General features: G+C 37.6%; 1 protein-coding gene across 1 annotated transcript; it reads right to left on the bottom strand.

The window, feature by feature from the left end:
- Nucleotides 1–970: 970 nt before the first annotated feature.
- Nucleotides 971–1,894, bottom strand: LOC102815287 (olfactory receptor 1F1-like). Its single transcript, XM_006873484.1, has one exon. The coding sequence runs from the start codon at nt 1,892–1,894 to the stop codon at nt 971–973; it is 924 nt and encodes a 307-aa protein (XP_006873546.1).
- Nucleotides 1,895–15,397: the final 13,503 nt, after the last annotated feature.

Below are 15,397 nucleotides of genomic sequence, written 5' to 3'. Positions count from 1 at the left end.
GTTGTCTATAATTGCAGAAAGGGGAGAGGAGGGAAAGAAGAGAAAAAAAAAATCTGTAGCCTAATATGAGTATGATTTTAGTATCCTCTTTCAGCTTCTTGCCTCAAGGCTGTCTGATAAATTTCAAGATGCCCCTGTTGGTTGTTATGCTATACCTGAGGATTTAATTTAATTTTTGGCCTGTTTTATTTTTAAACTCTCTTTCCCTCTCCACACCCCTTGTTCTGGCCTTTTCCGTATTAAAAAAACAAAACCGTTTAGGGCCGGCTCCTGGGCTGAGCGTATCTGTGCGCATGAGTGGTAGAAAAACCCACCAGTGGTGGGGTTGGGGGGAGTCCAGTTGCTCAGGCACCCCCTTTAGTCACCAGAATGGAGGTGTGCAAACAGTAGGTGGCCAATGAACAGATACCAAAAAAAAAAAAAAAGAAAAAGATAATCAGAATAAAGCAAAACCGAGAAAGTGTATTGTCCACGTTTACTCCAAGATTCCCGCAGTGTTATTCCATGGTGGATCTACTTTTTCCCCCATTTCATCTTGCCATTTGGTCTTGCCCAACTTGTCAGCTCCAGGCTGCCGAGCCTGACAGATTCAAAATGCAATTTCTTACTTCCATTACAAGTTCCACTAGCTATAAGCCTTCAAATTTTTTAAATATTCCTACCTATGTGGTTCAGAGTTTTGGAGCTCTGCCCTGAATCTCTTTTGCCTGGTATTCTGCGGGTTTGCTGAAGATAAACTTCACTGCACCTCTACCCTATCTGCCATCAAGCCCCACTTCCTGGCCAGTGTCTAAAGGGTTGCTGGTCTCACCAAATATATTTTTCTCAAGTGAAAATGAGCATCTCAGAATTAGCCATTTTAATAGGTAACAGATTATTGGTTTCATTCCTTATGAACACCTGTTGGCCTCCTATTAAATTAGGAAATGTAGAATTTACAAAAGCCCGATCAATTCAAATTTTTCTAATTCTAAAATCTGATAATTAACTTTCTTAGGGCTCCCTTCATATCACGGTTCCTTAAGCTGTAGATGAAAGGATTGACCAGGGGTGTCACCACTGTGAAAATGACTGTGGCCACTGTGTCCTGTACTGAGTATGAGGACGAAGGGCGCATATAGATCCCCAGGATTGCCCCATAGAAGAGGGAGACCACAGTAATGTGGGATCCACATGTGGACAGGGCTTTCCTTATTCCATGGACAGATGGCAACTTCAGTACATTTGAGAAGATGTAAACATATGAAACAATGATGCATGTAAAAGGTGTTAGAAATACCAAACCACCCACAGTGAATACTATTAGGTCATTGATAAAGGTATCAGAGCAAGAGAGCTTTAGGATGGGGTAAGGGTCACAGAAAAAGTGGTGCACAGCATTGTTGTAGCAAAACGTGAGTTGGACCATGAGGAGAGTGTGTAGGAGAGCATGCAGATTTGTAATGATCCATGATATGGCCACCAGAAAGACACAGAGTTTAGGTCTCATGATCATAGTATAATGGAGTGGGGAACAGATGGCCACATAACGGTCATAAGCCATCACACTCAAGAGGAATCCATCCATGTTGATGAAAGTGATGAAGAAGTAGATCTGGATCATACATTCCACATAAGAGATAGATTTACTTCCTAATATGTGATTCACCAGCATCTTGGGGACTGTGACAGATGAAAAGCAGATGTCCACACAAGAGAGGTTAGCTAAGAAGAAATACATGGGTGTATGGAGATGACTGTCACAACTGATGGCAAAGATGATGAGAAAGTTCCCAATGATAGTGACCAGATAAATCCACAAGAACATTCCAAAAAGAATCTCTTCTTGGTCTGGTTTCCCAGAGAGTCCCAGGAGAAGGAATTCTGTAACTCTAGTCTGGTTACCTCTGTCCATGACTGTAGGAAGAAGATGTCAAGAGTATATGTCAACATTTAGGGCATTAGCAAGGCCGTGAAGTCTATTTCAAATATATATACATATACACACACATATATGTTATATAGACAGATGCATAACAGCAACACATACACACATAACAACAGTTGTTGTTGTTGTTAAGTACCATGGAGTCGGTTCCGACTCATAGTGATCCTGCACAGGATTTCCGAGGCTGTAAATCTTTACAGGAGCAGAACGCCTTATCTTTCTCCCGTGGAACCGCTGGTAGTTTTGAACTGCTGACCTTGAGGTTGGCAGCCTGACTCGTAACCACTACGCTACCAGAGCTCCTTATAACAACAGCACATATACATATATATTATTGTTAAGGGCCATCAAGTCTCTTCCAACCCATAATGACCCCTTATAGGATTTCTGAGGAGTGGCTGGTGAGCTTGAACTTTCATCCTTGTGGTTCAAACTGACTTGCAGTCCAGTGCATTAACCCATACTGTCACACCAGAACTTTATATATATATACTGTCACACCAGAACCATATATATATATATATATATACCTCTTTCATCCTTTCTTGTTTCTAGTATGGGAACTTGCTATCTAGACCAGAGTATTCACATTTGCTGATATTTTCATGTACAGTATTTAATTTAGTTGATGTACTACATTTAGCGTAGTGGTTATGAATCGGGCTGCTATCCTCAGGGTCAGCAGTTCAAAACTACCAGCTACTCCATGGGAAAAAGATTAGGCTTTCTTCTCCCATAAAGATTTACAGCCTCAGAAACCCTGTACAGGGACCCTCTCTATGAGTCGGAACCAACTCCACGGCACATAACAACAACAACTACATTCTACTTTACAGATGAAGGAACTGAGGCTCAGGTGGTTAAATGATATGCACCAAATGCACAAAGCCAACAAAAGTTAGATTTCTAAACTATTTGAAGTGCTTTTCTCTTTAAGTTATATTGCTTCACTAATTATAATACCTGACTTTGGCTAGCTATCATTTATTGAAACTTTAAGAAAGTGTTGGGTCTTATACTGAGAATCATATTACAAATCTGAAATTTTAATCTATGGCTTTTATATTTTATCATATATAATGTAAAATATTTTATCATATAAAATAATTTGGAAAATTTGAGAGCTTTCATACATTTCATACATGGTGGTCTGCCATTAGGATATATTTGCAGGAAATCATGGTTGTTAGCCCATGTTGAGGCTACTGTGCACAGCATTCTTTCTCCTTATTTTCAAGTCAGGAGGAGAAAAGCAATCAGGTATTGTAATTGGATTACTTTTTGTTATTGGAGGAAAGAGGTTTACTGATTGGTAAAGAAGAAATTTATGTTGTTTAAAAAAGGTATTTGCAATGAACAAGTCAAGGGTCTTGCAAAATTCTATCATGTGATCTCCAGCATCATTTCTATTACCAATTTCTATATTCCAACTACTGATTCTTCTTCTTTGTTTCCAACCTTTGCATTCCAGTCACCAGTAATTATCAATCCATCTTAATTGCATATTTGATTAATTTCGGACTGTAGAAGTTTGTAGAGTTCTTCAATTTCATCCTCACTGATACCAGTATAGGAAGAATAGTCAGAGAAATCACTATGACTGTAATACCCATGGAAGAATTCACCCATATATGAATAGTAAAGGAGAGGAGATTCATTCCAGTTGAGATAAAAGACTGGGAAGGAAAGGGAAAAAAAGAACCAGATAACTGATGTGTGAAGTGCCTTGATTGGATTGAGCAGAGGATGCTGCTTTTATGAAATAGCTTGTAGTGTGTACTTAATATGGGAACAGTGGTATGTCTACCAGTGTGAAAGTTAGATTAGTAAAATCAAAGAAAAGGACTGATATTTGAAGTCATTTTTCACCTGCATTATCACCTGTAACAAAGTTTAACCAGTTCTAGACAAAAGTTAGACTTTAGAATGAAGATGGAGCCAGTCCAGGAAGAGCATGGTTAACAGGAAATGAAGATGCTGGGGGTGAAGGGAATAGTGGACTATATCAAGAAGACAAGTAAAATTGTGCCCTTACCAGAAGATATGATCATTGTAGTCTTGATAACAGGTAGTTTCCCATCAGGGAACATGAAAAGATGAAAGAGGGATATATAGACATATGTTGTTGTTGTTAATTACTGTCAAATTGGTTTTGACTCTAACAATCCTGTATAGAGTTTCAATGAGTGGGCTGATGGGTTTGAACCACCAACCTTGTTAGTAGTCCAGTGCTGCTTATCCTGCATTGCCACATCAGGACTCTTTGGCCTTAGTAGTAACAATATATATATTGTTGTTGTTAAGTATTGTTGAGTCGGTTCCGACCCACAGTCGGAAACCTTATACAGAATTTCCAGGAGTGGCTGTGAGCTTGAACTGCCAGCCTTGCAGTTCAAAATGACCTTGCAGTCCGACACATTAACCCACAGCACCACACCATTTTGACTCGTAGCAACCCTATGTAGGGTTTCTTCTGATGCTTTCTTTAAAAACAATATTTGCAGGACTAGAAAACCTCATCTTTCTACGATGGAGTGGCTGGTGGACTTGAACAGTTGACCTTGTGGTTCAAAGTCCAGTGCTTATCCTAAGAAGCCACTGCACTCCCTAGATATATACATATATATATGATAAGCATTGGACTGCAAGCCACAAGATTGGTGATTCAAACCCACTAGCCACTCCTGGGAAACCGTACAGAGCACCATTATGAGTTGGAACTGACTCAACAGCATTTAACAAAAACATCACCAACAACAAAGGCCAAGTACTGAAAACAACAAACTTGAAGTATCCCATTTGCTCTTGACATAGAGTCTGTACCAAAAACACTGCTTGCATTGAGAGGGTCAATTATGGGAAAAATTGCTATCATTTCATGTTTTAGAACTGAACAAGTAGAGACTCCCCAGGAAACTAGCTGTATCATGTTGTTGTTGTTGTTGTTAAGTGCTGTCAAGTTGGTTCCAACCCATAGCTATCCGGTGTAGGGTTTCCAAGGAACAGCTGGTGAACTTGAACCACCAACCTTGTGATTCAAACCAACTTTGCAATCCAGTGTATTAACTCACAGTGCCACACCCAATATTGCCAGGTGGTCTCCCATCCAAGTACTAACCAGGCCCGACCCTGCTTAGCTTCCGAGATCAGACGAGATCTAGTGCATTTAGAATGGTATAGTTAGGTCTTGCATTTAATTTCTCTGATTCTAATTGGACATTCACGAACCATCCTCTAGATTTTAATTCAACTTTCCATGAAGTTTCCTTTTAGGTAGACAGTTCTTGGAAGTAGCATATATTTGATAATTTAAACACATTAAATTTCATGCATTGATCTCTTGTGAGTCTTGTCAGTGTGTGATTGCCTCTGAGCTATCTGGCATATTTACAGCATTTGTATTCTTGAACTATAAAATGGAGACTAGTTAGTTCCTGGCCCTTAGCTCAAACTATGGAGTTCTGCTTGATATCCAAGTAACCTCCCTCTGAGACACATATCTTATTAAGTCATAGACCACAATGGATGAACACAGGAAAGCAACTGGCAGAAAAAGTGGAGATTAGGGGCAGAATATAAGAGCATTGAATTTCTGACAGAAGAGGCTCTTAAGCAGGGGTGGGGGTATGATAAGAGGCTTTGGTTCTGACTCTTTGGCCAGATTTTCTAGGAATTTGTAATCCCTGATCCTAATACTGACAACCCTACTTAGTTCTTTCATTTTCTAATGCTTATTGTCTATGCTCCTTGGAAACCCTATACAGGGTCACTATGGGTCGGAATTGACTCCACAGCACTTAACAACAACATTGTCTATGCACTGGACTACAAAGTCGATTTGAACTGCAAAGTCAGTGAATCAAACTCACCAGCTGCTCCTCGGAAACCCTATACAGGGTCGTTGTGGGTCAGAACTGACTCAACGGCACTTAACAACCACAACAAGTTGTCTACTTCTAGCTGAAAAACACAGTTACTCTGTTATTTAACAGTCAGCACATTCTAGAGGGGAATGCTTTGTGCATATCAAAGCAAGAGATGTTTTTCTCTTTGAACTTGGTTAGACATAGAGGAATGCAGTGTGTAAATGTTAATCTATAAATTTGTATCCATGGGTCTCTGTCTGTTGTTGGAAGTAACGATGCCTTCACCCACTTTCCCAGCCCTTCTTACCTGGTTGTTCTCTGCTGATTTCATGGGATAGCCATCTCTATTAACACTGTGCTTGTCCCTGGATGGTAGCAAATTCACTGATAGGACTGATGATTGATGGACCGTTCCTCATTGAAGGAGAACATTTAGAATTAAATTTTGTGGATTTCTTGGGCTAGGCTAGGACGCTTGGGAGGAAATAAATACATCTTTTATCCCTGGAGATTTTCACAGAGATAATGTCAACAATAGTTGCTAGATTGGAGGCCCCTAGAGTTGTCTCCTCAAGGCTCCTCATTAGAGGCACACTTATTAAGGGTTAGTTTTTCCTATTCTATCTGGACACAAAGAGGAGGAGTAGGGAAGATTGGTGTTAGTGTAAATGTGGCACAATCTTGGACACTCAAATTCTTCTTTATCTGTCTCTTCTTTGTGATGAAAGACATAAAACACAAAAATGTTGTTCCATTTATTTAAAAATTTATTTTTATTTTTTATTTAAAAAGCAACAGTAACAAAATGACAACTACTATTAAAAAATATAAGAAGGATTTTACTAAATTCACACCTTTAATAGAATGCTTTTTATACTTTTCTTAAAATTCACTTCCTTTATCCAGAAATAAATATTAATTATTTTATTTGAATTACAAAATAGAAAGTATGATTTAAAATTTTATACATATATTGCCATACATGGAGTCCTGGTGTGGTGCTGTGGGCTAATGCATCAGACTGCAAAGTCGTTTGAACTTCAAGGTTAGCAGAAGCAACTCGACGGCACTTAACAACAGCAATATTCCCATACACAATTACATACAAAGTTATACGTATATATGTTATTGTTAGGTGCTATTTAGATAGTTCCAATTTGTAGGGACTCTATGAACAACAGAATGAAACCCTGCCTGGTCCTGGAACAAAGTTCATCATCACTGCTATATTTGAATCCATTGTTGTAGCCACTGTATCAGTCCATGCCATTGAGGGTCTTCTTTTTTGATGAACCTCTACTTTGTCAAGCATGAAGGTCTTCTTTAGGGACTGGGCCTTTCAGATAACGTATTCAAAGTCAGTGAGATGAAGTCTTGTTATCCTTGATTCTAAGGAGCAGTCTGGCCGTACTTTTTCTAAGACAGATTTGTTTGGTCTTCTAGCAGTTCATGGTGTATTCCATGTTCTTTGCCAACACCATAATTCAAATCTGACAACTCTTCCTTCTTCCATATTCATTGTACAGTTTTCACATGCTTATGAGGTAATTAAAAATACTATGGCTTGGGTCAGACACACCTTAGTCCTCAAAGTGGGATCTTGGCATTTTCACATTTTAAAGACCTCTTTTACAACAGCTTTGTCCAATGCAATAATTCATCTTCAGATTTCTTGACTGCTACTTCCATGGGCATTGCTTATGTACCCAAGTAAAATGCATCCTTGACAACTTTAATCTTTATTTCATTTATCATAATGTCACATATTATTTCAATTGTAAGTATTTTTGTTTTCTTGATATCAAGGTATAATTCATACTGAAGGCTGCAATCTTTGATCTTAACTAGTAAGTACGTCAAGTCCCCTTTACTTTCAGCAGCAAGGTTGTATCATCTGAATATTGCAGGTTGATAATGAGTCTTCCTTCAATTCTTATGCTATATAATTATTCATATAATCCAACTTCTCAGATGATTTGATCAGTATGCATATTAACTAAGTAAGATGAAAGAATACAATGCTTTCCTAATGTTAAACCACAAAGTCACTTTATCCTTGTTTTGTTCAAAGGACTGTCTCTTGAATTAGGTACATGTTCTGCATGAGTACAATTAAGAGTTCTGAAATTCCCTTTAGAAATAGTATCCACAATTTGTTATGATCCACGCATTTGGTTGCCTTTGCATAGTTAATAAAACACCAGTAAACAAATGTATTTCTGGTATTCTTTGCTTGCAGCCAAAATCAGTATTATATCAGTAATGATACTTTTTGTTCCACACCCTCTTCTGAATCCAGTTGAATTTCTGGTGATTGCTTATTGTTATATTACTGCAACAATTTAAAAATTATCTTCAGCAAAATTTTACTTGTGTCTGATATTAATGATATTGTTTGAAGATTTCCACATTCTGTTGGATCACTTTTCCTTGCAATGGGCACAAACCTTTTTTAAAAAAACTTCCAGACAGTTGACCAAGTAGCTGTTTTCCAAATTTCATGAGTTAGATGATAGAGTGATTCCAGATCTGCATCTTGTTGTTGAAATTCCACCAACTCCTGGAACCTTTTTATATACCAGAGTCTTCACTACAGCTTGGACTTCTTCTTTCATGACCATTGATTCTTGATCACATGCTTCTTTCTGAAATGGTTGAATTCTTTATACAACCCAAGAATTATCTACGAATTCTTTTTGGAGAGTGACTTTTGTTTTCCTTCTACTTTCTTTTGAAGCTTCTGCATCATTCAAAATTTTGCCCACAGACTTGAACTTTTTCTTCAGCTTCAACTTGAACTTAAATATGAGCAATTGATAGTCTGTTTCATAGTTGTCCCCTAGCATTGTTCTGATTGATGATTTTGATCTTTTTAATTTTCTCTTTGCATATATGTTGCTATTGCTCCATGCTATCGAGTCACTACCAACTCATAGCTACCTTATACATAACAGAATGAAACACTGCCCGGTTCTGAGTCATCCTCACAATTGTTAAGTTTATGTATAACATTATTCTGTCACTGTGTAAATCCATCTTGTTGGGAGTCTTCTTTTTTGTTTGTTTGCTTTTTTATGGTCCTTTATTTTTCCAAGCATGATGCCCTTTTCCATGAATTGGTTCCTCCTAACAACATGTCAAAAGCATGAGAAATGAAGTTCTCACCATCCTTGGTTCTAAGGAGCATTCTTGTTTCACTTCCTCAAATAAAGATTTGTTTATTCTTCTGGCAGACTATGATACTTTCAATATTCTTTTCTAAAACTGCAATTCAAATACATTGATTCTTCTACAGTCTTCCTTATTCACTGTCCAACTTTCAAATGCAGATGAGGCAATTGAAAATGCTTTGGCCTGGACCTGGATCATCTTTGTCCTCAAAGTGTCATCTTTGCTTTTTAACTTTTTAAAGAGGTCTATTGTAGCAGATTTGACTAATGGAATATGTTGTTTGGTTTCTTGACTATTGCTTCTATAAGCATTGATTGTGGATCCAAGCAAAAAAAAAGTCTTTGACAACTTGAATTCTACCTACATTTATCATGATGTTATTTATTGGTCCAGGATAGAGGATTTTCTTTTCCTTTACATGGAGGTGTATTCCATACTGAAGGTTGTAGTCTTTGACCTTCATCACATTTAGCAAGCACGTTTGTGTCAACTGCTTATCACAGGTTGTAAATGAGTCTTCCACCAAACCTGATTCCATGTTCTTCTTCATATAATCCTTTTTCTTGATTATTTGCTCAGCATACAGATTGAATAAATATTGTAAAAGGAGACAACTTTATCACACACCCATCCTAATTTTAGACCATTGTATTCTGTGTTCTGTTTGAATGACTGCCCTTTTGCCTATGTACAGGTTCCTCATTAGCACAAAGTAAGTGTTCTGGAATGCCCATTCTTTGCAACATTATCCATATTCTGCTCTGATCTACACAATATAATGCCTTTGCATAGTGAATAAAGCACAAGTAAATTTCTTGCTGGTATTTTTCTACTTCGAAAGCATGAGAAATAAAGATCTACCAGACATCAGAAGTAATATCCCTAGTTCCACATCTGATAGTGGCTGGATTTTTGTCAGCTCCTAATCATTGCACGGCTTCAACCATTTTTAAATTCTCTTCATCAAAGTTTTTCTTGCATGTGATATTAATGACTTTGTTTGATGATTTCTGCATTTTTCTGGGTCATATTTTCTTGGGATGGAAATGAATATGGATCTTTTCCAATCAGTTTGGAAGTCAGGTATCTGTCTTTCAAATTTCTTGACATAGACCAGTGAGTGCCTCCAGTGTTTCCTCAGGTTGTTGAAACATTTCAATTTGTTTTACATGAATTCCTGGAGCCTTATTATTTTGCAAGCCTTGTTATTTCTGTGCAGCTGTAACTTATTCCTTCAATATCATTGGTTCTTAATAATATAGTATGATTGAGTGACATAGAATGAAATAATTGAAAATTGACTGGTTGTTTTTGGTACAATGTCTCTTGTATTCCTTTTATCTTCTTTTGATATTTCCAGCACCATTCAATGTGTTTCCCATACAGTCCCTCAATATTGCAACCCTAGATTTTAATTTGTATTCTGTTATTTCGGTTGAGAAATGCTGATCATGTTCTTCCCTTTAGGATTTTTCACTCCAGGACATTGCACATTTCATTATATGCTTTGTCTCCTTGAACTGTCCTTTGGAAAATTTTATTCGTTTCTTTCATTTTAAATACGAGCAGGGTCACCAATGGTGTGCAGGTTTCAGTGGCAATTCCAGAATAACAAAGACTAGGAAGAAGAAGAAACAGAATACTTCTGAATGGTTGTGCAGAGAGTAACTTATGAATATCAATGGAACATTTTCTGATATAGTGCCAGATGATGAGCTCCTCAGATTAAAAAGCATTCAAAATACTACTGGGGAAGAGCTGTTTCCTCAAAATAGAAGTTACCTAATGACGTGGATGGAGTAAAGCATTCAGTACCTTCATTTGCTGATAGGGCACAATTCAAAATGAGAAGAAACAGATGCCAACATCCATTAATAATCAGAAGCTGGGATGTATGATGTATGAATTTAGGAAAATTGGAAATCGTCAAGAATGAAATGGATTGTATAAAGATCAGTATCCTAGGGATTAATTCGCTGAAATTGAATGATATTGGCCATTTTGAATCAGACAATCATAGAGTTTACTATGCTGGGATAGCAAGCTGAAGAGGAATGGCATCACATTTCTATTCAAAAAGAGTATTTCAAAATCTATATTGAAGTATACTGCTATCTCTGATAAGATAATACCCTTAATCCTATAGAAAGACCAGTTAATACTACTATTATTCAAATTTATACAGCAACCACAAAAGCCAGTGATGATGAAACTGAAGAATTCTACCAACTTCTTCTGTCTGAAATTGATCAAGGAGGGTGTGTGTGAGAACTCTCAGACTTGCAGACAGTACCCATTGGACCTAGTGTAGATGGCTTATTGACCAGAATTCGACCAGATAAAGATAAAGAAGTATGACACAGGGAGCAAGTGTAAATTGCTACAACCTGACCAACTGGACCCTTGATTATGGATAAGGCTGCTCAAAATTCCAACCAAACAGGGAAGCATTCTCTATATCAAGGATAAAGCATGTCTTTTCAATATACTGGGCTGATAGTGATAGGCAACATTCAGCTGTCAAAATTGGAAGGCTCCAAAGGCATGAAGTGGCTGGCTTACCAACTTTCATGAGGGTGTTTAGTGTCAGAACATGGGATTAAGATAGAAATCCACTGAATCATTTCCCTCCTGTCCAAATGGGTCTAGTAATGAGGAGGATAAGACTTTATGATACAATTGTGAGTGACTGTTTTCAGCTCTAATGGCTAATTTTCACAACTGTACATGTAGAAGAGGTGCAACTAAAAGGGGGAGCAGTTAATCTGTCATCTCAGGAACAGAGGACCCTAGGACCATCAAAAGGGAAGAACACAAAAGGAGTGAGGGATCCTGACCAGGAACACAGCAAGAATAGAAATGGTGGTGGAGGTGATGGCATAGAGAGACAGAGCAGCAGTGAACTAACTATAGGCCCATGGACTGAGAAAAACAGTGTGCCTGCAGACAGGAGTCTGGCTTGCAAAATGTGTTCTTTGGACATTTAAACAAATGTATATTTAAAATGTGATATATGTATACCTGTAGTGCTGTGGGCTAATGCGTCAGACTGTAAAGCCATTTGAACTGCAAGGTTGGTGGTTCAACCTCACCAGCTGTTCCTTGGAAACCCTATACAGAGTCGCTATGGGTTGGAATCAACTTGACGGCACTTAACAACAAATGTATACAAAAAAAAAAAAAAAAAAAAAAGGTAATAGGTAAAAACTGTTGTCTAAGGGCACATGGAGGGTTATTGTAATCATTACAATGATTTACTGAATGTAAAAATGTGATCTGTCCTGTAAGCCTTTACTCACTCAATACACAGTAAAAGCTTTAAGGAAAAAAACAAAGAAACAAAGATGTGTTGATAACTACTGCTGATTGAAATGCAAAAATTAGAAATAAAAAGGAAGGATTGGTAGTTGGAAAATATGTCCTTGGTAATAGAAATGATGATGGAGACTAAATGATAGAATTTTGCAAGGCAAATGACTTCTTCATTGAAAATAGCTTTTTAAAGCAGTATAAGAAAGTAAAGTGACTGTACACACGTACCTCATCAATGCAATATACAGGAATCAAATTAACAACATCTGTTGGAAGAGACAATGGAAAAACACAGTGTTATCAGTCAAAACAAGGCCAGTGGTATACTGTGGAACAGACCATCAATTACTCATATTCAAGTTCAGGCTTAATCTGAAGAAAATTAAAACAAGTCCATGAGAGAGCCAAAATATGACCTTGAACACATCCTACCTAAATTTAGAGATCACCTCAAGACCAATTTGATGCATTAGACACTAATGAACAAAGATCAGGAGAGTTGAGGGATGACATTATGCACATCATACGGGAAGAAAGAAAAAGGTCATTAAATGACAGAAAAGAAAGAAAAGATCAAGATGGATGTCCGATAGACTCTGGTACTTGCTGTAAAGAAATGGTACCTAAGGATCATTGGCTCTTGAAAATATGCTACTTTTTGCAATGGTTGAACATCAACCATTTCTTTTTTGTACAATAATTCTGTATATTCCTTACATCTTCTTTTGATGCCTTTTGCACATTCAGCATTTTGCCCTTGTTGTTGTTGTTGTTAGGTGCCATCTAGTTGGTACCGACTCATAGTGACCCTATGCATAATGAAACACTGCCTGGTCCTGGGCCAACCTCACAATTGTTGCCACGCTTAACCCCATTGATACTTCCATTTTGCCAGTCCATCTCACTGGAGGGGGGCGGTCTTCCTCTTTTTCTCTGATCCTCCGCATTACCAAACATGATATTCATCTCCAGATACTGGTCCCTCCTGACAATATGTCCAAAGTATGAGAGACGAAGTTTGGCCATCCTGGCCTCCAAGGAACACTCTGGCTGCACTTCTTCCAAAACAGATCTATTGGTTCTTATGGCAGCTCGTGGCACTTTCAATATTCTCCTCCAACACCATAACTCAAAAGCAACAATTCTTCTATGGTCTTCCTTATTTACTGTCTAGCTTTTGCATGCACATGAGGTTATTGAAAATACCATAGCTTGGGTCAGGCGCACCTTAGTCCTCAAGCTGACATCTTTGCTCTTCAACACTTTAAAAATGTCTTGTGCAGCAGATTTGCCTATTGCAATACATTGTTTGATTTCTTGACTCCTGCTTCCATGAGTGCCCATAGAATCCTTTCAATACTGCAAATTGAGGTTTGAAAATGAGTTCCTCATTTGAGAAATGCTGAGCAGGTTCTTCTCTTTTGGTTTTCTAACTCCAAGTCTTTGCACATTTCATTATAATATTTGACTTTGTCTTCTCAAGTTACCCTTTGACATTTTCTGTTCAGCTCTCGTACCTTCTCACTTCTTCCATTTGCTTTGGCATTGCTGCACGGAAGTGTAAGTTTCAGAGTATCTTGTCATGATCCACACAGTTCAAAATCTTTTCATAACTAATAAAGTGCAGACATACATCTTTTTGGTATTCTCTGCTTTCAGCCAAGATCTGTCTGATGTCAATAATGATATCTCTCATCCTATATCCTCTTCTGATTCCAGCTTGGACCTCTGGCAGTTACCTGTACTGTTGTAGTTGTTTTTAGATTATTTTCAGCAAATTTACTTGCATGTGATAATAATTATATCGTCCAATGATTTCTGCATTCCACTGGGTCAACTTTGGAATGGGCGCAAATATGGATCTCTTCTAAAGCTGTCTTTCAAATTTCTAGGCATAGATGACTGAGTGCTTTCAGAGCTGCATCAGTTTGTTGAAAGATTTCAATTTGTATGCCTTTTTTTTTTTTTTTTTTTTTGCCAATTCATTCAATGCACCTTTGACTTTGTCCTTCAATACCATTGTCTCTTGATATATGATACCTCTTGAAATGATTGAACATCAACTATTTCTTTTTGGTACAGTGACTTCGTGTATTCCTTCCATCTTCTTTTGATGCTTCCTGCATCATTCAATATTTTGCCCATAGAATCCTTCAATATTGAAAGTTGAGGCTTGGGTTTTTGGTTTTTTTTTTCAGTACTTTCAGCTTGAGAAATGCTGAGTATGCTCTTTGCTTTTGGTTTTCTAATTCCAGGTCTTTGCACATTTCATTATAATACTTGATTTTGTCTTCATGAATTGTCCTTTGAAATTTTCTGCTCAACTCTTTTACCTCCTCATTTCTTCCATTCACTTTAGCATCCCTACACTGGAAATCAAGTTTGAGAGTCTCTTCTGATATCCATTTTGGTCTTTTCCTTCTTTCTTGTCTTCTCAATGACATTTAGATGCTCTTGATGTCATCCAGCAAATCTTCTGATTTTTGGTCATTAGTGTCTAATGCATCAAATCTGTTCTTTGTTGTTGTTAAGTGCTGTCGAGTCAATTCTGACCCATAGCAACCCTGTATAGGGTTTTCAAGGAGCAGCTGGTGAGCTTGAACCACCGACCTTGCAATTCAAATGACAAATGCAGTCTGAAGCACTAGCCCACAGCACCACACCAGGACTTCACATCAAATCCGTTCATTAGATGATCTCTAAATTAAGGTGGGATATGTTCAAGGCTTCATATATTGACTCTTGTAGACTTGTTTAAATTTTCTTCAGCTTCATCTTGAATTTGCATATGAGCAATTGGTGGTCTGTTCCACAGTCTGCCCACAAGCTTTGTTTTGGCTGATGACATAGAGCTTTTTCACCGTCTTTTTCCACAGATGTAGTCAATTTGATTTCTGTGTATTCCATCTAGTGAGGTTCATGTGCAAAGTCATCTTTCATGTTGTGTAAAAAAGGTATTTGCAATGAATAAATCTTTGGTCTTGCAAAATTCTGTCATGCATTTTCTTTTTTCTTTTTTTTTTAATTAAATGTTTTTATTTTGGATTGAGTGAAAGTTTACAGGGCACATCATCAGCTTCACATTCAACCATTCATATAGCTTGTTTCATTACATTGATTA

Source organism: Chrysochloris asiatica, unplaced genomic scaffold, assembly GCF_000296735.1.
Source record: "Chrysochloris asiatica unplaced genomic scaffold, ChrAsi1.0 scaffold00242, whole genome shotgun sequence".
Lineage (NCBI taxonomy): Eukaryota > Metazoa > Chordata > Mammalia > Afrosoricida > Chrysochloridae > Chrysochloris > Chrysochloris asiatica.
The sequence above is the reverse complement of the archived record's forward strand: the minus strand, read 5'-3'. Positions and strand labels throughout refer to the sequence as shown.